This window comes from Bison bison, unplaced genomic scaffold (assembly GCF_000754665.1).
Source record: "Bison bison bison isolate TAMUID 2011002044 unplaced genomic scaffold, Bison_UMD1.0 scf7180017864378, whole genome shotgun sequence".
Lineage (NCBI taxonomy): Eukaryota > Metazoa > Chordata > Mammalia > Artiodactyla > Bovidae > Bison > Bison bison.
Genome location: NW_011494950.1, coordinates 2,571,022 through 2,597,273, shown reverse-complemented (window position 1 = coordinate 2,597,273; position 26,252 = coordinate 2,571,022). Strand labels below are relative to the sequence as shown.

General features: G+C 34.8%; 1 protein-coding gene across 1 annotated transcript in view; it reads left to right on the top strand.

The window, feature by feature from the left end:
* Window positions 1-26,252, top strand: part of NDUFS4 (NADH dehydrogenase (ubiquinone) Fe-S protein 4, 18kDa (NADH-coenzyme Q reductase)) — a 115,795-nt gene that overhangs the window by 45,891 nt on the left and 43,652 nt on the right. Inside the window, exon 2 of the mRNA XM_010857166.1 lies at window positions 15,264-15,342. Coding sequence (XP_010855468.1) covers window positions 15,264-15,342 — 79 coding nt within the window. The remainder of the gene's footprint in view (window positions 1-15,263; window positions 15,343-26,252) is intronic.

Here is a 26,252-nt window from a genome sequence, read left to right as displayed (position 1 = left end):
GAAATATTCCTTTGGTATCTCTGATTTTCTTGAAGAGATCCCTAGTCTTTCCCATTCTGTTGTTTTCCTCTATTTCTTTGCATTGATTGCTGAAGAAGGCTTTCTTATCCCTTCTTGCTATTCTTTGGAACTCTGCATTCAGATGTTTATATCTTTCCTTTTCTCCTTTGCTTTTCGCTTCTCTTCTTTTCACAGCTATTTGTAAGGCCTTCCCAGACAGCCATTTTGCTTTTTTGCATTTCTTTTCTATGGGAATGGTCTTGATCCCTGTCTCCTGTACAGGGTCATGAACCTCATTCCATAGTTCATCAGGCACTCTGTCTAGGCCCTTAAATCTATTTCTCACTTCCACTGTATAATCATAAGGGATTTGATTTAGGTCATACCTGAATGGTCTAGTGGTTTTCCCTACTTTCTTCAATTTAAGTCTGAATTTGGCAATTTTGGATCTTTTGTCCTTCTATTTGAATTTGAAATCAGTTTGCTGATATCCACAAAATAACTTTTTGGAATCTTGATTTGGATGTGATGGTCTATAGAGTAACTTGGGGAGGGCTGGCACCTTAACAATATTAAGTCAGGACGAGCATGGGTGAACATGGAATAGCCCCTTCATTTTATTAGATGTTTGTGATTTCCTTCATCAGAGTTTTCTAGTATTCTTCATATAGATGCTTTCTTAGACTTACTCCTAAATATTATTTATTTTTTTGGTGATAATGTAAATGATACTGTATGTTTTGCTGGTTATATGGTGGGTATATCAGTTTACATTCCCACCAACAGTGTTCCCTTTTCTCCACACCCTCTCCAGAACTCATTGCTTGTAGATTTTTTTGATGATGGTCATTCTTATTGGTGTAAGTTATTTCTCTAATAATTACTGATGTTGAGCATCTTTTCATGTGTTTGTTGTCCATATTCATGTATTCTTTAGAGAAATGTCTATTTAGGTCTTCTGCCTATTTAGGTCCTGTGCCATTTGTTGATTGGATTGTTTTTTTGATATTGAGGTGCATGAGCTTTTGTATATTTTGGAGATTAATCCTTATGCTAGTTGCTTCATTTGCAAATACTTTTCTTTCACATTCTCAGGGTTGTCTTTTCACCTGGTTTATGGTTTCCTTTAGTGTTCAAGAGCTTTTGAGTGTAAATAGGTTTCATTGGTTTAATTTTGGTTTTATTTTCATTACTCTAGGAGGTGAGATTTATGTCAAAGAGTGTTCTGCCTGTTTTCATCTGAGAGTTTTATAATGTCTAGCCTTACATTTAGGTCTTTAATGCATTTTGAGGTTTTGGTTTTTTTTTTTTTTTTTTGTATGTGGCATTAGGGGGTGTTGTAGTTTCATCCTTAAAGAGATTTTCTAGCACCACATATTGGAAAAAAATGTCTGCGCTCTATATTCTTGCCTCCTTTGTCATAGATTAGTTCATAGGTGCATGGGTGTATCACTGGGCTTTCTATTCTGCTTCATTGATATATATTTCCTTTTTTGTTCCAGTACCGTAGTGCTTTGATGATTGTAGGTTTTTAGTATAGTCTGAAGTCAGGGAGCCTGATTCTTCCGTTTTTCTTTTTTAAGATTGCTTTGGATGTTTGAGCCACCAAGGAATCCCCTTTTAACATATTGTTGGATTCAGTTTGCTGGTATTTTGTTGATGACTTTCTGCATCTAGGTTCATTGGTGATACTGTCCTGTAATTTTCTTTTTTTGTGATACTTTTGTTTGGTTTTGGTATCAGAGTAATGGTGGCTTCATAGAATGAGCTTAGGAGTATTCCTCCCTCTAATTTTTGGGATGAGTTTGAAAAGTTTAGCTCTTACTTAAATGTTGGATAGAATTCACCTGTGAAGCCATCTGGTCTTGGACTTTTGTTTTTTGGAAGACTTATTAACACCAGAGTTTCAGTTTCATTACTGGTCATTGCTCTGTTCATATTTTGTATTTCTCCATGGTTCAGTCTTAGAAGGTTATACTTTTTAAAGAATTTGTCTATTTTTGCCAGATTGTCCATTTCATTGGCATATAGTTGTTTGTGATAGTCTGTTATGATCCTTTGTATTTCTGCATTGTCCATTGTAACTTCTCCTTTTCCATTTCTAATTTTATTGGTTTGAATACTCTACCTTTTTTCCTTGATGGAAGCTAAATGTTTATCTGGTGGCTCAGATGGTAAAGAATCCTCCTGAAATGTATGAGACCTGGGTTCGATCCCTGGGTTCCAGATATTCCCCTGAAGATGGGAGCAGCTACCCATTCCAGTATTCTGGACTGGAGAATTCCATGGACAGAGAAACCCGGTGTGCTTCAGTCCATGGGTCACAGAGTTGGACATGACTGAGCAACTTTCATTTCACTTTGTTTATCTGATTTATCTTCTCAAACAACCTGTTTTTAGTTTCACTGATCTTTGCTATTGTTTTCTTCATTTCTATTTCATGTATTTCTTGTCTAATCTATATGATTTCTTTTCCTTTAACTAACTTTGGTTTTATTTGTTCTTCTTTCTCTAGTTGCTTTAGGTGAAAAGTTAGGTTGTTTATTTGAGATTTTTCTTGTTTCTCGAGGAGGAATTGTATTGCTATAAATTTCCCTCTGAGATTTGCTTTTGCTGTGTCTCATAGGTTTTGGTTTGTTGTGTTTTCATTGTCATTTGTTTCTAAGTATTTTTAAAATTTCTTCTTTGATTTCTTCACTGTGATGTCTTTGTTATGTAGTAACGTATTGTTTAGCCTCCATGTTTGTGTTTTTTACAGTTTTTTTTTTTCCCTGTAATTAATTTCTAACCTCATAGCATTGTGGTCGCAAAAGATGCTTGATGAGATTGCAGTTTTCTATGTGATCTATCATGTGATAGATCTAAAATGTGATCTATCATAGAGAATGTTCCATGTGCACTTGAGAAAAAGTATATTTTGCTTTTCTTGGATGGAATGTCCTATAAATGTAAAGTCTGTTTAGTTTAATGTGTCGTTTAAGGGCTGTGTTTCCTTAGCCATTTTCTGTCTGGGTAATCTGTCTATTGGTACAAGTACACGAGTAGTGTTAGAGTACCCTGCTATTATTGTGTCACTGCTGACTCTCCCGTTCATGGCTGTTAGCGTTTGCCTTATACACTGAAGTGCTGTGTTGGGCACATAAATATTTACGATTAATATCTTCTTGAAATGATCCTTAGATCGTTATGTAGTGTCTTTCATTGTCTCTGAAATAGTCTTTATTTTAAAGTCTATTTTGTCTGATATGAGTATTTCTACTCCAGCTTTCTTTTGATTTCTGTTTGCATAGAACATATTTTTCATCCCCTCACTTTCAGTATATATGTCTTCTTAGATCTGAAGTGGGTCTTCTGTAGAGAGCAACTATACAAGCCTTAGTTTTGTATCCATTCAGCCAGTCAGTGTCGTTTGGTTGGATCACTTAATGCATTTCCATCTAAGGTAATTATTGATAATGTGTGTTACCATTACCATTTTCTTAATTTTGTTTTGAGTTTCTTTTTGTATGTTTTTTTCTTTTGTATGTCTTTCTTCTCGTGTTTCTCACCTAGAGAAGTTCTTGTAGCATTTGTTGTAAAGCTGGTTTGGTAGTGCTGAATTCTCTTAGCTTTTGCTTGTCTGTAAAACTTTTGATTTCTCAGTTGAATTTGATTGAGATCCTTGCTGGGTAGAGTTATCTTGGTTGTTGGTTTTTCCCTATCATCACTTTAAATATATCCTGCCACTGCCTCTGGCCTGCAGAGTTTCTGCTGAAAAATCAGCTAATATATTTATGGGAATTCCCTTGTATGTTATTCGTTGCTTTTCTCTTTCTGCTTTTAATATTTTTTCTTTGAATTTAAGTTTTTTACTTGGACAAATATGTGTTGTGCTGTGTTTCTCCTTGGGTTTATCCTGTATGGGACTCTCTGTCCTTCTTGGACTTGGGTGAGCTATTTCCTTTCCTATACTCTTGTTATTCAGTCACTTGTCTGACTCTTTCCAGCTTTATGAACTACAGCATGCCAGGCCTCCTTTCCTTCACCACCTCCCTGAGTTTGCTCAGACTCATGTCCGTTGAGTAAGTGATGCCATCCAACCATCTCATCCTCTGTCGTCCCCTCTCCTCCTGCCCTCAATCTTTCCCAGCATCAGGGTCTTTTCCAGTGAGTCAGCTCTTCATATCTGGTGGCCTAAGTATTGGAGCTTCAGCTCCAGTGAATGTTCAGGACTGATTTCCTTTAAGATTGACAGGTTGGATCTCCTTGCAGCCCAAGGGACTCTCAAGAGTCTTCTCCAGCACCACAGTTTGAAAACATCAGTTCTTCGGCACTCAGCCTTCTTTACTGTCCAACTGTCACTTTCGTACATGACTGCTGGTAACATGTTAGGGAAGTTTTCAACTAGAATGTCTTCAAATATTCTCTCAAACCCTTTCTTTTTTCATGGGACCTGTATAGTTTGACTGTTGTTACATTTCAGTCAGTTCAGTTCAGTTGCTCAGTCGTGTCCAACTCTTTGTGACCCCATGGACTGCAGAATGCCAGGCTTTCCTGTCCGTCACCAACTCCTGAAGCTTGCTTAAACTCATGTCCATCGAGTCAGTGATGCCGTCCAACCATCTTATTCTCTGTCGTCCCCTTCTCCTCCTACCTTCAGTCTTTCCCAGCATCAGAGTCTTTTCCAATGAGTCAACTCTTCGCATGAGATGGCCAAAGTACTGGAGTTTCAGCTTTAGCATCATTCCTTCCAAAGAACACCCAGGACTGATTTCCTTTAGGATGGACTGGTTGGATCTCCTTACAGTCCAAGGGACTCTCAAGAGCCTTCTCTAAAACCAGTTCAAAAGCATCAATTCTTTGACACTCAGCTTTCTTTATAGTCCAACTTTCACATCCATACATGACTACTGGAAAAACCATGGCTTTGACTAGATGGACCTTTGTTGCAAAGTAATGTCTCTGCTTTTTAATATGCTGTCTAGGTTTGTCAGAGTTTTTCTTCCAAGGAGCAAGCATCTTTTAATTTCATGGCTGCAGTCACTGTCTGCAGTGATTTAGGAGCCCAAGAAAATGAAGTCTGTCACTGTTTCCATTGGTATGTTTAATGTTGTCCTAAAAGTTTCTGAGACTATCCTCATTTCTTTTTGTTCTTTATTCAGCTCCACAGCAGTTATTTTCACCATTTTATCTTCTAACTCACTTATCTGTTCTTCTTCCTCAGTTATTCTGTTGTTGATTCCATCTAGTGTGTTTTCCACTTCAGTTGTGTTTATCACTGATTGTTTTTTAGTTCTGCTAGGTCTTTGTTAAACATTTCTTGTATCTTCTCAGTCTGTGCCTCCATTCTGAGTCTTTGAGTCATCTTTACTGTCATTACTGTGAATTATTTTCAAGTAGATTGCCTATTTTCTCTTCGTTTATTTGGTCTTGTGGGTTTTTACCTTGCTCCTTCATCTGCAGCATATTTCTCTTTTGTATCATTTTGTTTAACTTACTTTGTTTATGATCTCCTTTCTATCAACTGCAGGCTCCTTTCCACTTGCTTCTGTTGTTTGCCCCTTCGTTGGTGAGGCTGGCCCAGGGGATTGTGTAGGCTTCCTGGTGGGAGGGACAGTAGTCTACACACTGGTGGGTGATGCTGAGTGTTCACCCTCTTGTGGGAAGGACTGCATCAGGTGGTATGGCTTGAGGTGTCTGTGAGCTTAGTATGCCTATAGGCATCCTCTCTTGATGAGAGGGGCTGTGTTACTGTCTTGCTGGTTGTTTGGTATGAGGTGTCCAGCACTTGGGCCTGCAGGCAGTTGGGTGTACCCAGGTCTTAGTGTTGAGATGGTTACCTGCCCTGGGGATATAAGAGGAGAAGCCTTCTGCAGGGACTGTTTCAAGGTGTTTCATGTCCACAAGTTCGGAGCTACGATTGGGAGGAACAGCCAATCATTCAGGTGAGAAGTTTCTTCAGATGTGATCTGGGGGCTTTGGTCCAGTCCACACCATAGCAGGTCTTTGAGGGCTCGAATGGAGAATCTGACAGAAATGTGTGCTTTGTGACAGAAGCTGTTGTTTAAGTTCATGTTGCTGTGGGAATAGCCTGTGGCCCAAACCCAGAATATAGAACAGAGCCCCAGTGGAAATGCCTGAGGTTTCTATTCATTGCTCTCTTCTATAGTTTTTTATAGTGGAAACTTAGGTGGTTGAATTTTTCTTTTTTTCTAATATATACATTCAGTGTTATAAATTTCTAAACACTGCATTTGGTGTATCCCACAAAATTTTGAAAGGTATTTTCATTTTGTTCAAAATACTTTAAAATTTCTCTTGAGAATTCCTCTTTTGACCCATAAGTTATTTAGAAATATGTTGTTTAGTCTCCAAATACAATTACCTCTTGAGTATCATGGAGGTTAGGGGTGCTTCTCTGTGAATTTGAAAATTCATGTATAATTTTGACTCCCTCCAAACTTGATACCTTACAAATAGCATACTGTTGGCCAAAAGCCTTACTGATAACATGAATAGTTGATTAAGTTATTTTGTATGTTGTATATATGATATACTATATTCTTACAATAAAGTAAGCTAGAGAAAAGTAAATGTTGAGGAAATCATAAGGAAGAGAAAATGCATTTATAGTACATGTATGTACTTTAAAAAAAATCTATGTGTAAGTGGACCTGTACAGGTCAAATGCGTGTTGTTAGAGGGTCAGCTGTAATTAGGGATTTTCTAGTTTTCTGTTACTGATTTCTAATTTAATTCCATTGTTGACTGAGCATATACATGGTGTGTTTTTAATTTTTTTTTAATTTGTTAATGTGTATTATGGCCAAGAAGGTGGTCTGTCTTTGTGACTGTTTTATGTATATTCCATGTATATATATTAATGTATATTCTGTTGCTGGATGAAGCATTCCATAAATGTCCATTAAATTCAGCTGATTGAATGGGCTTTTCAGTTCAACTGTATCCTTACTGATATTCTGCCTAGTGTCTGTGTCAAATTACTATTAAAAGAGTATTGAAGTCTCCAGCTATACTAATGGATTTCTTTGTTTCTCCTTGCAGTTCTTTTAGTTTTTTCCTCACATATTTTGACATGCTCTAAAGGTGGCATATACACCTTTAGAACTGTTAATGTTTTCTTGGAGAATTGACTCCTTTATGATGATGTAATGCCCTTCTTTATTTGTGATAATGTTCTTTTTGCTGAAATTTGCTTGGAGATTAATATAGCTACAGAAGTAAGATTTGATTTCTGTAAGCATGGTGTGCATTTCTCCATCTCTTTTCTTTTTTGTTGTTGTTCATCTCTCTTAACCTCTGTGTCTGTATTTAAAATGGGGTTCTTTCAGGAAACATCACTGGGTCCCGGCTTTTTGTTTTCATTACTTGACACATTTTCTCTTCCCATTGGTGTAGTCTATTCTCATTTAACACATTGACTGGGGCATTATTGCAGAAACTAATGCCTGTGGCTGGTGATTTATTATGTAAGTGAATACTGAAACATCTCTGGTTAGTAATGTTGGGGTAACAAAAGACGTATTAATATGTCTCTGGTCAATAAGTTGTTAAGGTGATTAGCAACATAGTTGGCATTAACGTCTACTGTGTTCATACCCTGTGCTTTATTCCTCCAATTTAGGGGGTAATTTTTTTCTTGATTCCTGAGTCCTTTATATATTCTAGGTATTAGCCTTTTATCTACTCTGTGTACCGTACTTATTATCTCTGATTTTTCCTTTAATTTAGTCTGCAGTACCTTCTATTGTTCAGAAGTTATTTTGCTTTGTAGATATTCTACAGTTCATGGATAGCCTTTTTAAAAATTAATTATTTATTTTTGTCTGTGCTGGGTCTTTGCTGCGCATGGGCTTGCTTTAGTTGGGCAGACGAGGTCTGCTCTTCATTGTAGTGCACGGTCTCATTGCAGTGGCTTCTCTTATTGTGGAACACAGGCTCTAGGTGTGTGGCCTCAGCAGTTACAGTTCACAGGCTCTAGGGCACAGGCTTAGTAAATTGTGTACAAGCTTAGTTGCTCTGTGGCATGTGGGATCTTCCTGGACCAGGGATCGAATCCATGTCTTTTGCATTGGCAGGTGGATTCTTAACCACTGGACCACCAAGAAAGTCCAGTGGATATTGTATTTTGATTTTTAAAATTCTTACATTTTATCCCAGTAATTTATACAAACAATACAGTGTGTGTATATATTACTCTATCTGGAATTCCTTGGTATATGATGTAACTATTTTATAAGAGGATTTAAATATTTTTCTTCCATGGAGGGATAGCTAGTTGTCTCAGTATCATCTACTGAATAGTCTAGCTTTTCACCACAGATTTGAAATAGCACTTTTATTATATAATAAATTTACAGATCTAAGTAATTTGTTTCTGTACTTTGAGCTGTTTATTTGATCTATATGTGTGTGCCTGTGCTAACACCATGATATTTTAATTGCTGTAGCATATTAATTGGTAAGGCAAATCCTGCCTTACACAGGCATACCTTATTTTATTGTGCTTCACAGATACAGTAATTGAAGGTTTGTGGAAACCCTGCATTGATCAAGTCTGTCAGCACCATTTCCCAACAGCATTTGGTCACTTGTGTCTGTCACATTTTGGGAACTCTCACTTTATTTCAAACTCTTTCATTATTATTACCACCTTTTTTTAAAACAGTGATCACTGATCCTTGATTTACTATTTCAGAAAGATTGTGACTTGTTGAAGTCTCAGTTGATGCTTTGCATTTTTTAGCAATAAAGTATTTTTAAATTACAGTTTTTTTAAAAAAGATACAATGCTATTGCACACTTAATAGATTATAGTATAGTATAAATATAACTATTATATTCTTCAGCAAACCAAAACATTCGTGACTTTCTTTATTGCTATATTTCCTTTATTGCAGTAGTTTGAAAGTGAACCTGCAACATCTCTGAAATATGCCTCTGATTGTTTTTCAAAATTTTCTTGGCTGTTTTTGTGAATTACTTTCCCTCATGAGAATCATCTAACTTTATAAAAATTCTGTTAGAGGTTTCATAATCATTATGTTTAATTTGTAGATTAATAACTGACATCTTTATGGTAAACTAGCTTCCGTTATTTACAAGACGTGCCAAAAGTACAGCAACTCAATTCCTTTCTTTAAGGCATTCCAAACCAGTAAAGTTATTGCTTAATAACCAGTATAGCTCAATGATTTGGCCTTCATAAATATGAACTTTTCATATATTTGTTGTGTTTTGTAATATTATTACTGTCATCACCACAACATCTATATTTCTTATTCCCTTTGTTAAACTCATACATATTTATTTTGATATCCTGTTGGTATAAACTTAAGCATATTTCTTTCTCCTTTATGATTTCCATTATGCCCTTCAGGTTCTTTGTTACTACCCTCCAAAATTACCCTTGCCCACATTCTCCTCCTTATACTCTTCAGTTCCATTCCAAAGTTTGGTATGTGAGCATAATTAGTCTTATCCCTCTTACACAGATCTTTCCTTAGTCCGTTGGATGACTCTCAAAGAATTAGTTTAAGGTTTTAGCTTGGGTTGTACCCCCTGGCACAACAGCTGTTAGTTCCTGCTACAAGTTCTGCCTGGCTCAGAAAAGCATAAGATATCTACTAGCAGGGTATTATAATTTTTACTTGATCAGTTGAACATTTTAAGATAATATTAATTGCTTAGGTGAAGATTAGACATTATTGGAATAAATTTAAACTAGAATTAAATACTTTATTTGTGCATATATTATAAATTATATTCTCTGTTGTTTCCACTGAATTTAACCAAGTCTTTTGTAGATCTTTGTCTTTCCTTTTACTCTGCATATTTTCCCAGAATATTAAATGATCTCTTGACCGCTGGTGTTTATTTTTCCAGTTAATAATTAGGTCTTTCTTGCTTCTGTCAGGTGAGTGCAGTATGATGAAGACAGTTTAAATTTTCTCCATAAGCTTGCTTAGGTGCTCAGTCATGTCTGACTCTGTGACCCTTTGTTGCCCACCAGGCTCCTCTGTCCTTGGGATTTTTCAGGCAAAAAGATTGCCTTTTAAAACAAACTAGAACTATGATCTGTTCCACTTAATAGAATAACATAGACTCATCATTAGGAAAAAAAAATAGAGCAACCAGTCTTCATGTTACAGATATACAAAAATGAAATTGAGATGCAGAGGGGTTAAATGATTTGTTCATAGACACAACAATAAGTAGGAAAATCAGAGTTAGAAATAATATCTTTTAATATCCATTTCCAGGATACCTCATTTTCTTTCAGGAAATTTATACAAAAAACTAGAATTGATTGTACACTCTAATAATTGATAACATCACAGCTGTCACAGTTTATCCTTTGAGCTCAGAATTTAGATTGACACTTAAGAAACTTGGAAATGTAAACAGGTCAGTTAACAAAAGGCTTCCCTGGTGGCTCAGAGGATGAAGCATCTGCCTGCAATGCAAGAGACCCGGGTTCTATCCCTGGGTCGGGAAGATCCCCTGGGAGAAGGAAATGGCAACCCACTCCAGTATTCTTGCCTGGAGAATCTCATGGACAGAGGAGCCTGGCGGGCTACAGTCCACAGGGTTGCAAAGAGTCGGACATGACTGAGCAACTTCACACACGCACAGTTAACAAAAGAAATGGGTAGATAACGAGGCAAGTTCATGGAGCAAATTAAATTTCTAAGTTTCTCAAAAATAAGTACAATACCAAAATAAAATTCCCATTTATTTACTAATCATTGCATATTAGTTATTTCTACATGTATACTTAGCTTCCTAGTGTTATGATACATGGTCAACTAAAATATGATTATTAATATTTGACAGTTTTTGCTTTTTGATTTTGCTAATAATGCTGCTATGAATATTTATGTACAAGTATCTATTTGAGTCTTTGTTTTCAGTTATTTTGTGAATGTACCCATAAGTGGAATTGCTGGACCATATATTAATTCTGAGTTTAATTTTTTTAGAACCTGCCATGCTGTTTTCCACAGCAACTGCATTTTACATTCTTACTAGTAGTGCACAAGGGTTCTTATTTCTCCATATTCTACCAATACTTATTATTTTTTTTGTAACTATCCTCATGAGTATGAGGGCTTCCCTGGTGACTCTAGGTTCAATCCTTGGGTTGGGAAGATCCTCTGGAGAAGGGAATGGCAACCCACTCTGGTATTCTTGCCTTGTGAATTCAGTGGACATTGAAACCTGGCAGGCTACAGTCCATGGGGTTGCAAAGAATCACTTGCCACTGAGCAACTAATACTTTCACTAATGGTTATAATCTGATAGAGTGCCTGAAGAAACCATGGATGGAGGTTCATAATATTTTACAGGAAGTGGTGATCAAAACCATCTCCAAGAAAAAGAAATGCAAAAAGACAAAATGGTTGTCTGAGGAGGCCTTACAAATAGCTGAGAAAAGAGAAGCAAAATGCAAAGGAGAAGAGGAATGTATACCCATTTGAAGGCAGAGTTCCAAAGAATATCAAGTAGAGATAAGAAAGCCTTCTTAAGTGAACACTGCAAAGAAATAGAGAAAGCAATAGAATGGGAAAGACTAGAGATCTCTTCAAGAAAATTAGAGATACCAAGGAACCATTTCATGCAAAGATAGTCACAATAAAGGACAGAAACTGTATAGACCTAACAGAAGCAGAAGATATTAAGAAGAGGTGGCAAGAACACACAGAACTATACAAAAAAGATTTTAATGACTTTGGATAACTATGATGGTGTGATCACTCACCTAGAGCCAGACACCCTGGAGTGTGAAGTCAAGGGGGCCTTAGAAAGCATCACTATGAACAAAGCTAGTGGAGGTGATGGAATTCCAGCTGAGCTATTTCAAATCCTGAAAGTTGATGCTGTGAAAGTGCTGTACTCAATATGCCAGCAAATTTGGAAAACTCAGCAGTGGCCACAGGACTGGAAAAGGTCAGTTTTCATTCCAATCCCAAAGAAAGGCAATGCCAAAGAATATTCAAACTAGTGCACAATTGTACTCACACCCTAGCTAGCAAAGTAATGCTCAAAATTCTCCAAGCTAGGCTTCAACAGTACATGAACCATGAACTTCCAGATGTTCAAGCTGGTTTTAGAAAAGGCAGAGGAACCAGAGATCAAATTTCCAACATCTGTTGGATCATAAAAAAGGCAAGAAAGTTCCAGAAAAACATCTACTTCTGCTTCATTGACTATGCTAAAGCCGTTGATTCTGTGGATCACAACAAACTGTGGAAAATTCTTAGATAGAATACCAGACCACCTTACCTGCCTCCTGAGAAACCTGTTATGCAGATCAAGAAGCAACAGTTAGAACTGGACATGAAACAGCAAACTGGTTCAAAATTGGAAAATTGAAGTGGCTCAGTTGTTTTCAACTCTTTGCAACCCCATGGACTGTATCCTGCCAGGCCCCTCCATCCTTGGGATTTTCCAGGCAAGAATACTGGAGTGGGTTGCCATTTACTTCTCCAGAGAATCTTCCTAACCCAGGGATTGAACCTGGGTCTCCCACGCTGCAGGCAGATTCTTTGCTGTCTGAGCCACCAGGGAAGCCCTATATACATCAAAGCTGTATATTGTCACCCTGCTTATTTAATTTGTATGCAGAGTACATCATGTGAAATGCTGAGCTGGATGAAGCACAATCTGGGATCCAGATTGCCAGGAGAAATATCAATAACCTCAGATATGCAGATAACACCACCCTGATGGCAGAAAGTGAAGAGGAACTAAGGAGCTTCTTGATGAAGGTGAAAGAGGAGAGTGGAAAAAGCTAGCTTAGAACTCAACATTCAAAAAACAAAGATTTTGGCATTCAGTCCTACCACTTCATGGCAAATAGATGGGAAACAATGGAAATAGTGACAGACTTTGTTTTCTTGGGCTTCAGAATCACTGCACACGATGACTATAGCCATGAAATTAAAAGATGCTTGCCCCTTGAAAGAAAAACTATGACAAAACCTAGATAGTGTATTAAAAAGCAGAGACATCACTTTGCCAAGAAAAGTCTGTCTAGTCAAAGCTATAGTTTTTCCAGTAGTCATGTAAAGGTGTGAGAGTTGGATCATAAGGAAGGCTTGAGTGTTAAAAGAATTGATGCTTTCAAACTGTGGTGTTGGAGAAAACTCTTGAGAGGCCCTTGGACTGCAAGGAGATCAAACCAGTCAGTCCTAAAGAAAATCCACCCTGAATATTCATTGGAAGGACTGATGCTAAAGCTGAAGCCCCAATATTTTGGCCACCTGGCACAAAGTTTCAACTCACTGCAAAAGGCACTGATGCTGGGAACGATTGAAAGCAAGAGGAGAAGGGGTCAATAGAAGATGAGTTGGTTGGATGGCATCACCAATTCAATGGACATGAATTTGAGCAAATCCGGGAGATAGTGAAGGACAGGGAAGCCTTGCATGCTGCAGTCCATAGGGTCGCAGAGTCAGACACGACTTAGCGACTAAACAACAAATCCTTAAAGTATATATACTTTAGAAGTTTTTAAAAATTTATTTTGTGTTTTGACTAATTTACAATAAGATTTTATCATACAATTTAAAATTCTTTAAATCAGTCAAATCTACTGCACAGTTTAAAATTGCACAGCTCATGGATTATAGTTTTAATCTATCTAATTTGCACTATTTTGGTCTAATACTTCTGTTCATTAGAGGAACTATGTACTTTCATTTCCTTGTAATATAGCTACGTTTTCTAATACTTCTAATATTTCAGGTTTTCCTGAGTACCCTTTTCATTGCCTCTTTTTTTTTTTCTTGCAGTATATGGATTTGGTTAAAAGTATTCAAAATGTAGTTATTGATCTTAGTGATTGCCAGAGTAAATAGATTTCAAAGGTGGTTAATTATACTTTGTTAGTATATTCTTTTTTGTGGATATATTTCTGAGCAGGGTATTTACAGTGGTAATGAATGGTATTAATTTGGGAAAATAATGAACCCTTTTTAGAAAATATGTTCATGAAATAAAACCCTTTGGATTATGAGTCATCTTTATGTTGTTAGTAAGTAGATTTTTTTTTATAAAACCATGTAGCTATTGAAAATTAAACATTGGTGTGAAATTTTGCATCAATTATTGGTGGTTAGGTTATATCTTAAAACAGTTGGATATGACTTAGTGGCTGAACAGCAACATCAAAATTATGATGATGATTATATTGCATTAAGTGAAAGAATTGAATTTGAATACTGTATATTCAGCTGGTTTGAGTCAATTGTATATATTAACTTACTTTCAAAAAAGAAATCTACATAGGATGGCTTAATATTTTGCAAAATTTAAAAAAGTAAATTGCACATTGATGGCTATTACATTCACTGGTATAAACTACAATGTGTACATGAGATTTAAAAATCTGTGAGTGCTAGTAGTGTTAGTCGTTCAGTCATGTCCAACTCTGTGATCGCATGGACTGTAGCCCGCCAGGCTCCTCTGTCCATAGAATTTTCCAGGCAAGAATACTAGAGCGGGCTGCTATTTCCTCCTCCAGAGGATCTTCCCAACCCATGGATGGAACACACATTTCTTACATCTTCTGCATTGGTAGACAGGTTCTTTACCACTAGCGCCAGGCTTCTTTGGGTTGAGGGTGCGACCATACTAATGTAAAAGAGTTAGATTCTGTCCTGATTTTATTGCTGACTTAATGTTTCTATTTTAACTATTCAGACTTTCTTCAATTCTGTGAATGGGATCCAGGATTAAAACAATAATATTAAATGATCATACAAATCATTCCTATTTAAACTACTTTTGATTTGAAATTAGAGCAAAGAAACTTATTAATCCTGTGTTAATTGCACAGCCTTTTCTTTATTCCACTAAGAATTTGATTGAGATATTTGTTTCTTTCTGATGGCATCCTTTAGGAATTGGCCTTCTAGAAGGGTTGATATAGCTCTGCATTTTTCCTCTTCATAATGACAAACTAGCCAGTGTACATTTATAGAGAGCAGAACAGTTCTTGTTACTGGGGGCCTTCTATGACTGAGAGCCTATAGACTGCCGTGAAGTACAGCCTTTTGTGAACTGTCTGGTGAGACTCTGCCAGAATCTCAGCAGACAGAACTAATTGTGGAGAAAAAGGATTTTTTGTGCCCTCTTTCTTTCTGTTCTTTTTGTTTTATAAGACTGATAGTGTTAAAGTAGCTGGTTTATGTAAGATTTGTCTGCCTCTCTTTTCTCATTGCACGGATCATTTTTTAACTTAAAGTCTCGCACTGCAGGTCGTTGAGCACTTCCACATGGAGGCTGGCACAGGACCAAACTCGAGACACGCAACTCATAACAGTTGATGAAAAATTGGTAAGAATTTTCTACTATACACTGCTAGGATTCTGCCTTCAGGGTTATTTTTGTACAACAGATTTTTCAGTATGGTGGTCAGGGTTCTTCTAGGATAGTGATTTCTTGACTGCATATAAATTTTAAGAAGAAATAATCATTACAAAAAGATAATTTGTGTTAAGCATTTTACACAAATATTAAGTCATACACAAACATATAATTAAAATTACAGAAGGCTTCCATTTTTGTGATGTTTATAAGTAGACACCAGAATTTTTTTTGGTTTTGTAATGAATTTATTATTTGTGATTTTCTCACTTAAATTGTAAGACACACTAGTACCATCTAAAAATAAGTATATTGGGTTTTTCTGGAACCAATGATTGGTACTGTTGCTGTGCATATATATGTGTGTATACACACATACACATCCTATTTCTGCCTTATGTATGAGTGATTACAACTATCAGCAAATGAATAATGTTCTTCTGTTGATCAGTAGCAGATTGAATTTTGGTACTCACATAAAATTTTTCTGTATGTGGTGTTACTTTAGAGGCAACTTGTTATGTTTATATCGTACAACAGTATACATTTTGTAAAAAGGTTCTAAAACTTCTAGTAAAAACATGCAATCGTATAGATATACTTTTCATTCTATATTCGGTTTACAATGATCAGATATATGGGTATGTTTCTTAGCTACTCTCCTTCTGATTGTACATTCTTTTGCCACTCCATTGAACCTGTAAACATAATTTAAATAATAGGTCACATTTAAGTTTCTATTTGCACCTTAAAGATATAAACAGATAAAAAATAGAGAAGTAAATGGACAATTTGGAAGTCTGCTTATGCTTAAGACTGGTTGGTTTTGTCTTTAAATTCTGTCTTAGATCTGTGTACTGACCTTGCCATCATCCTAGTTAAAGCTGGATTGCTGTGGTGTTTCTTGATTGATCTCCATAGATACTTTAATCTTCTTCTAATTCATTTTCCACAGGATGACCAGAATAGTCTTTTTAAAATGCTGGTTGTATCATCCTCTTGTCTAAAATCCCTTGGTGTTTCTTACTGACCTGAGAGTAAACACTAAAATCTTATCATGGCCTTTGAAGTCTTTCGTGATTTAACTTCTACATTTCTAAGTTTATCTTGTATCTCTGTCTTTTATATAACTGTGCTTCAGCCTCACCAAGCCTGGCCCTTGCTGTTCTTTACTGCTTTAGGGCATTCAGATTTCAGTTAATTATGCCTAGCTGCTTTTTACCAATTCACTAGCTCTTCATTCAAGTACCATCTACCTATTCATCAAATGTTAATCAAATATCACTTGCTGGGAACTCTCTGATGGTCCAGTAGTAAAGACTTCAAGCTTCCACTGCAGGGGAGCCCAGGGTTCCATCCATAGTTTGGAGAACTAAGATCTTGCACACTGTGAGGCGTAGCAAAAAAACAAACAAAAACTCCCTAAATATCATTTGCTTAGTCAAGTATAAAAGCAACGAGGCAGATATGTGTGTGAGAGGAAGAGGATTTACACATGCCACGTGTTCATAAATTAATGAGGATACTATTATTTTACTTTTTCCAATGACTATCTCTTTTAAGCCTCAAGAGGTTACTCTCTCATTCCAGTATTATGAGGTTTACTGTCTACAGTAAAGTTTCAAATTTTAGAGTTTGTCAGTAGCATTTCTTACTAGTTCACAAAATGAGTACGTCCGACAACAATCTATTGCTCTAAAAAGGTGCTGTGAATCATACCAGAGGTATACAAACTACTCTGAGTTTTGTGTTTTTAATGATATTCCCTAAAGTCAGTTGTATACTTTTTAATGAGTTTTGTTCTTCTTTTTAGATTTTCCCCAGCTTTGTTACGTTTTTCTTAAAGTATAGTGGTCAATATATCAGTATGATATTCCAGTTGAAATCAGTTGAAGTCTAATGTATAATTATTCATAGTTCTTGAATTGATGCTTAATATGGAAAACTAAAACCCACAGGTAATTTTCAAACCAAAGTTTTACCCATTCATTTAGCTTTATATTAAAATGGAAGTATTAAGTGATCAAATAGGTAATGTAATGCCAATAGGGGTTTTATGTCTTCTTGTTCCTACACACTGTTGAGTGGCAGACATGATAAGTAGCAAAATGATAAGACCAGGGGCTGAAGAGTACATCCAGAAATACTGAGCAATTGAAGTTGATTATGTTTGCATTTTGAACAAAAATGATTCTAAAAATATATATCATTAATGATAAAAATATTTCAAAATGTGAAGTAAATCCTCATGAGTATCTTAAAAGATGTAGAAACAGCATTTTAATGTCACTGTTACATAAGGTAAACCCATTTATTAACTTAATATACCATTTTTATTACTCAACACTAGACTACTATTGTATTTGTATCTGAAATTAGATAGAAACTAGAATCTTAATTGGAAGGTAAGGGAAATAGCCATTATTATGATTTCTATTGAATATTGTTACATAATGTATTTTTTAAATTAATATAGGTGATGCTGTCTAAAGCCCAGTGATTAAGCATACAAACTAAACTTAGTTGGGGATCAATTTCAGTGGTTATTCTAGTTTTAGAAAATGGATCTTAGGAATTTAAAACCAAAGGATAACTTCAGATGTTACCTAGTTTTGTTACTGCATCAGGTTTTTTTTCATCTAAAAAATTATTTAACCTCTTATTCAAGAGAAATTTTATGTGAGAATTCAATTAATAATAAACGATGAAAGCTGAATTGTTGGAGGGTGAGGATTAAGTGCATGAGGGAAGAAGACCTGTAAGTCTTTCCTTAAGACATCCCCCTCTGGGGACTTCATAGAGGGAGCGTTGGAAAGGTAATTTGGACAGAACAGCTGATTCTTATTTCTTTTGATGCTGCTCTTTATGTTACTGATCAGTCATAATTATTAGAAGGCTTTTTCTTATTGAGAAAAATAGTCTTTAAATTAAGATAGAATAATTGTATATTAAAATGCAGGGGAAAAAAAAAAAACATTCATTAACTCAAAGCCCTAGATGTAAACTCATAGTCCAAAATGTAAAACCAGAAATTGTTAAACTTTTAGAACAAAATGTAGGAGAAAATCTTGATAAGTTTGGATTGGATAAATATTTTTTAGCTATGACACTGAAGCATAATTCATTTTCTAAAAAAAAATTATAGTTAGACTTCCTCACAAATAAAATTTTCAAAGAAATTTGAAAGACATTGTTAAAAGAATGGAAATACAAGCCATAGTTTGGGAGAAAATATTTACAAAACACGTTTCTGATAAAGGAATTGTATCCAGAAAATAAAAACCACTTTAAATAATAAGATATTAACTCAAAAACAAGCAGGCAGTACCCAGAAGATATTCAGATGGAATATAAACACATGAAAAGATGCTTAACATCATGAGTGATTATGGAATTGCATATTAAAACTACAGTGAGATACCACTAGACACGTATTTGAATGGCTTAAAAAAACTGACCATACCAGGGCTTCCCTGGTGGTACAGTGGGTAAGAATCCGCTTGCCAGTGCCAGGGACATGGGTTTGGTCCCTGGTTTGGGAAGATTGCACGTGTTCTGGAGCAACTAAGCTGGTGCACCACTACTGAGCCCGCTGTTCTAGGGCCCGTACGCTGCAACTCCTGAAGCCCATGTGCCTAGAAGCTGTGCTTTGTAACTAGAGAAAGCCCATGCATTGCAAGAAGACCTGGCACAACCAAAAATAAAATAAATAAGTTACTAAAAAAAAAAAAAAAAACTAACCATACCAAATGCTAGTGAGGATACAGAGCTACTAGAACTCTTACAGGAGGAATCCAGAATGGTACAACTATTAGCTGTTTTGGAAAATAGTGTGGCAGTTTCTTATGAAGTTAAACATGTTTTTACCTTATAATCTGTAGTCTCACTTCTAAATATTTACTCAAGTGAAATGAAATCTATGTTTATACAAAATCCTGCATGTAAATGTTTTTAATAGCTTTATTAATAATTCTAAAAACTGGAAACAACCTGTCAGTCAATTTATACACACTGATTAGGAACCACCGTGGATGAACCTCAAGTGCTTTATGCTGATAAACCAGACCCAAAGACTTTGTACATCCTGTGTGATTTCATTTATTTGACATTTGACATTTTAGAATAGGCAAAAGTCTCAGGACAGAAAAACTGATCAGTGGTTTTCAGGGTTGGATGTAGGAGGAGCAGTTAACTATAAAGGGCATTAGAAAATTTTAGGGGGTGATCCAACTGTTCTGTAGTTTGACTCTGGTGTTCATTTTTTTGGGTCAGAACCAAGGTTGGATTTTACTGTTCATAAAATATTAATCAGTTTTTTTTAACAGAAAAGATTATTTCCAAATTTGATGCTAAGATACTTTTTAAAAAAAATAATTTTATTTTTTTGGCTGTGCTGTGTCTTTGCTGCTGCACAGGCTTCTCTCTCGTTGCAGCAAGCGGGGGCTACTCTAGTTCCCTAGGGCACCTGGGCTTCAGTAATGTTGACGTTCCTTGTTCCTGTGCTCTAGAGCGCAGCTTCAGTAGTTGAGGCCCACAGGCTTAGTTGCTCTGGGGCATGTGGGGTCCTCTGGGACCAGGCATCAAACTAGTGTCTCCTGCATTGGTAGGCAGTTTTTACCGCTCAGCCACTGAGGAAGCCCCAAGCTACTTCTTTATAAATAATATCCAGTGGTTCAAGAGCTGGCCTAATAGTATACGGGGTTTGCCATTTTCTACATGATCGCCTTCTGTATATTTGAAAACAGTTCTTTGGTCCTAAATCAATGGTTCTCAAAGAATACTGGGCTGGGGCTGAGGGAGCACGACTTTTATAGAAGGCCTACAAAGTCAAACTATTTTCATAATTATATGGAGACTGAATTTGGCCTTTCACTGTGTTGACATTGACACTTGTTATAAAAACAACTGTGGCAAAACTGTTAGCACCGTAGCCTAAATCAAGGCAATGGCCCTGTGTATCCTGTCTTTGTACCCTTCACTTCCTTGCATTTGAGGCTTTAAAAAAAAGGAAAAAAGCTAGTTTCACTTAATGTCTTTGATAAAGCAGTGAAAATTATTAATTTTTTAAAAAATTTCAATTGTGCATATACTTTTTTAAATGTTCTATGTAGCAGAACAGAAGTATGCATAAAACTTTTCTGCATACAGAAGGACAGCTATCTCAAGGAAAAGCACTTGTATGACTGAGTTGCTGTTGCAAACTGAATCTAGTCCTTTTTTCATGGAAGAACTTTTACGTGAAAAAACAGACAGCACGCAAATTATGATTGTTATTCAGTTTTTGGTACATGGTAGCCAAGCCATTTTTTCAAAAATAAATTTGCCATTTCCAGGAACTGTTTTCTGTGATAAACTTTAAGCTTTCAAGTGAAAATGAAAATTTCTGTAGAACTTTGTCGCTGATCTGAATGAGCTTGACAGCTTCCCCGTACTTAAAGACTATTCTAATGGGATTGGTAGTGATATTAATGAATTGACTTTTAAAATATTATGTAATGAAATATTTTAACATTTGGAAGATCTTCATACTTGTGTGAACCACTGTTTTCCGTATGACTTAACATATGTTATAAAATCATGAATGGATATCGAAGTGCAGGAGCAAACAATAGATTTAATGTGAGAATGAGAATATTAAGTTATTGCTCTCTTTTCTAATTACATATCTGTGTAATCAATTCTCTTCACATATTGCAAGCAAAACAACTTGGCCAGTTTGAATGTAAGAACAGAAGTTAGAATTCAGCTGTCTTCTATTAAACTAGACATTAGAGATTTTCAAAAGTGCTACTCTTCTCAATTTTTTAGTTTTTGAAAATGTATTTTTATAATATTATTTATGTTAGTATATAATCATTTTATTATTATTTTAAGCTAAGTCTATATCTAAGTTTTTCTCCAGTTTAATTTCTTACATGATAAAATACCTATAGGTATATGAGATTTTGTAAAATCTCATAGGGGTCCCAAGAGAGTGTAAAGGAATCCTAAGACCAAAATCTTAAGAGAATTATTCTCCTAAGTCTTCTCTTTTCTGGTTTATATATCCCCAGGGCTTTGATTCATTTTATGAGTTTCAGTTAATTCATCATCTTAATTACCTTCTAGTTTGACTGAATTTGTTTTAAAACATTATTGCCAGGATTTCTCATGATGCTCCAGATGTATGGTGCAGGATAAGGTGGGGATTATTACCTCTGTTCCTTCTAATCTTAGCTGTCTAGTAAGGCAACTTAAAATTAGGTCCTCATACTTCTTCCTTATGTGGATTTCATGGAGAGGTAGAACCTCAGACCCTTTTTTATTTGTACTGTCCTGTTTCATTTCTTTCATCTTAGGTATATGCCGCTTATTATTTAAAACTGTTACTAGATTAGCTCAAAGGGCATGTCACCAAGTAAATTTCTTTTTTTTACTGTTACTTCTGACAGGCTGAATTTAATATGTGTAACAATTTAAAAAATTGAAGGAATTTTTATAGTGTTTTGTGGACATCAATACCATACAAAGAAATTGTTTTATTCCAGGCATCAGTTGTATATTGATAACTTGTATCTATCCTTTTCTTTTTTAAGGTATAGAATGTACAGGGGTAAAGTCCACTTGGCGTTTTCTAGTGTAATGAATTCTTTTCTGTCATTTTAGAACTATACACAATGTTGACATTGTTAGAAAACAGATCTCCAGAGAATAAAGTTGTAGTCATTCCTGGATTACTGCTAATAATGAATTTTATATTCTGCACATGGCAAATTTTTAATCATTCTTAAAATCTTCTCTGTTGTGTATAAACTGCTAACTATCCTTTTCATTTACTCTTGCAACTAATCAAATGTTAAATATTAAAAGAGTAGATGACAGTGTCTTAAAATAATCTTGTTGATATATGTAGAAGCACAGTGTTTAAAAAGAAAAAGCTTTTTGGGGTTGTACCATTATTATTTCCAAGTATGTCCTACAGATAATCAGGAAAGCTTACAAATGGTTGTTTGCTAGGCCCTTGTGCTTCTGTTGCAGGAGTTGCTGTACCATGGAGGTTGGGTGAAGAATGTCTTTGTCTTTGTGCTTTATTAAGAGAGTAACTTTTTTTCTTCATGCCACCCCACCCCAATCTCCTTTCAGTACATTTGATGAATACCCAAGTCCAGTGAACACATTGTCTTTTTATATTCACGTATTATACAAAAGAGAGAAGTTAAATTTTCAGTACTCTTTGAAGATTTTGAGTAAAGGCTCCCCACAAAACAAAGTGTAAAAATTAGACCTGCATAGGTGTATTTTTTATTTGCTTTTTAAGCATTTGTATTAAGTATTTTTAAAATACTGATTCCTTGTTTGTCACAATTACCTATTTAAGTATCAACTGCTATAGTTAATATTTTACACAAAAGATAAAAAAAATACCATGTTAAAATACAAGAATTATTTCAGTTTATTCATAAAAATAATGTGAAACAAGTCTCAGTGGTTTGACATTAGTATATTACTTCCATAAGATTATTATATGCCATTTTTCATTCTTCATTTATTTATTTAATATATACTTACTGAGCACTTAAATGTGCCAGGCACTAGCCTTCAGTGTTTCTATTGATACTTTCAGTGGTTTTAGGTACTTACTTTGTCTAAAAACTATTAAGTACCACCTGTTTTATAAAGGTGTTATGCTTAGTAATACATGCATTCTCAACATTACATGTATGCGAGAAAGGAAACTTTCTCTTTTGCAATCTGTGAATCTCAAATCTGTGGCTTGGGTTGTGAAGGATAGCTTTAATTTCTAAGCTTTTTTTTTTTTTGAAAAATTACTTGATAGTATATAGTATTAATCTAAAATCCTAATATTTTGGACATTTTAAGTAGTCTGTATTAATATCTTGATTTAAAAGTTAGGTGTGTGTGTAAAATAGAGTCAGTAATTTGAATGTTGCCTATTTGTGTTTTACTGTTTGACAGTTACTGGCAAATAGCAATAACACAGTAATTAAAGCTTTGTGACTTGATACTTACAATAAATAATTGCTATTTGATTAAGCACATGTTATTAACACATTCAGCCAATAGGGTGATAATATTGCTGTTTTAGAATGTCTGCAAGCAACAAGTTAATAGAAATTTATTGTCACTTATTATTAATAGGTTTTAAATTTCTTCCTTGCTTGAATTTGCTCTAACAACTTTATAAAATGAATGATTTTTGCAAGTCTTCAAAATAAAATCATATTTGCAACACCTGTATTTTATGCTATTTTTGCCTCCCACAATACTAAAAGTTTAGAGATGAAAACTTTTTGTTAAGTCTGCAAACTTGAATTAAAAATTGGTCATTAAGAGGTGACCTGCACAAAAAGATAAACCTAAGTTAAAGGCTTACATTTGCTTTGACTGCTTGCTTTTTTTGTTTTTTTTTTTTTTAAGGGGTCAGTTTTCTTTTGGTGAGATTACTTTCTTTTGGTGTATGGCAGCGCTATCTCTGCTAGATTATTAGAAGGAGTAGTGTCTGCAATTGGGGTTATACAGCCTTCTAGCATCTCAAGTGTCTGTTTTGTCTGGACTTTGCTCATGCAGCATTCTTGTGCAAAAATTTCAAGGCTTTAGTCTGGAGCACTGGGTCAAAGGATATGTCTCTTTGAAGGGTAGACAGGAGTTTTTTATGTTTTATTCACTAAGTAGTATTTCATTTTACATCAAAGAATAGCAGCCTTTGAGAACCTTTCATGGTGGCAGTTTAGCATGAAAGTTTTTTTCTTAAAGAATCACTAAATATGGAATAATGTTTTTTACTTTGCAGTTGCTTATTTATATTCTTACATTTAGATGAGACTATTAAAAAGAGAGAAGTGTTGACTAAATGTAAATGTTAGGTTGCAATATAGTTTTAGGTTTTAAAAACAGCAATAGTTTTGTTTTTTTTTTAACAATTATTGCTCCCTGTTGGTTTTACATTACCCATAAACTACTGAAAAAAATTGGTGAGTAGCTGTTAAGATTGTATAAAATTGTAGCAATACGATTGCTTAAAATTGTAAAGAAGTAATGACGGATAATTTTGGTATTGTAAATTTTATACTGAAATGGCCATTCTTTAATTGGCCTTTTTTCAAGTACTTGGTGGGGGCAGGGTACAGGAGGCAGTGTGTTGATTTTGGAAAACAAAAAATCCAAGTAATGAAAAATGTTAAGACTTAGTATAGCTAGAAATAAATGTTCTTCTTTCTATACTTTTGTTATAGGTTAATCAGTAAATGTATTATGTACCAGTAGCATTAATCACAAAGTTAGTGATTGCTTATGTTTAGAAGATCATTCAATTGCATATAATATTCCTATTACATGATGTAATATATCTCAGCATATGAACTAATATTAACATAGCTTATTTTATGTTTATGGCAAAAACATGCCCTTAAGCTACTGATTTCTATTAAATTAATAGCATTAATTGATCATTTAAATAGAAATATTTCTCCTATTAATGACATGTCATTAGTTTTAACACAACTTCATTTAACTCTTACATATAACACTGATTTAAACAAGTTAAATCAATTATCATATAGTTATTTTAAATAAAATTGATAAATACTGAGCAGCGTGTTCTAAAATATACTCCCAATTAAAATAAATTATTTCACATACATTCGAACTATATAAAAACTTGTACTAAATACAGAGACAACGAATGTTATAATAGTTTTAATATGCAGACAAGAACCATTTAAACTTAAAATAGAGAATGATCTTTATTAAAATTGTTTAAGGAACAAAAGGTCTTTCCTCTACAGTATTCAGCCATCTCTATTTGTGATTCTTCAGCAATTAAAGCAGATTTATTTTCCTCTTTGTTCCTACTTGCAATACTTGAACAATGCTAGAGAATTGAACTGACTGGAATGTTTTATCTTTCAAAAGCTTTAAAGTTCTATGTACCAATTAGCAAAATACAGTAAAGGTTTAAACTGTTAATAGCCACAACATCTTTAATGCATAGATCTGTAGTATGTTAGCGCTGTATAACAGTTCTCCATTGTATGTCTCTTTTAAGGAGAGTAACTGTGTCAGTTCTTTTCTTGCTTTACTACCTGCTGTGTATGGAAATTGTGTATAGTACTTGACACTTGCTTTCAAGAATTTAAAATTCTTGCATGTTATTATGTAGGCACTTTGGCTCTCAATAAAGTAGAATTGATAATATTTTATTTGTTTGGATTTTATATCAGGTTTTTTGGTCATATTTTAGAGATTATTTTGGTCATATTTTAGAGATTTATCTGTAAAAACGCATTATCTTTTTAATGAAATCAAAGTACATAAGCTGTATATTATCTCCTTGGAAATTGGTTGTCTAACTTTATTTAACTGAATATAATTATAAACTAATCATAAAGATTTATATCAGTATGTAGACATATAATGCTTCATTTTATACTGTATTTGAATGTAGGTGGGATTTTATTGTTATTTCTTTGGTAGTAGAAAGAGGATAATTTTGCTTTTAGAGTTAGATGGTTCTTTTGATTGGCCAGCTTGTCAGATAATTTCAAAAATTAATTCCAGATACCCACATTAAACTTGTTAAAAGCCTCATGTCCATCATCTGATAGTAAGTTCTTAATGAAGGTAGGGGTGAGAGGAAGTGAAGAAAACAGTAACATCTTTTGGTTACTATATATAGAAAGAAAATTTACAGTTTTTCTTTATATCATGTATTTCTGGGACTAGAGTTGGAATAAAGGAAAGAAAAATGCAGACCTCAGAATTTGAGACTAGCAATCATCGAATCTGTTTCTGGGTTCAAGGTTTCTGATCTGATTTGACTTAGTCTGTACTCTGATGTTATTCTTCAGGATGCCACTTGCAAGCTTACAAGTATCACTTAC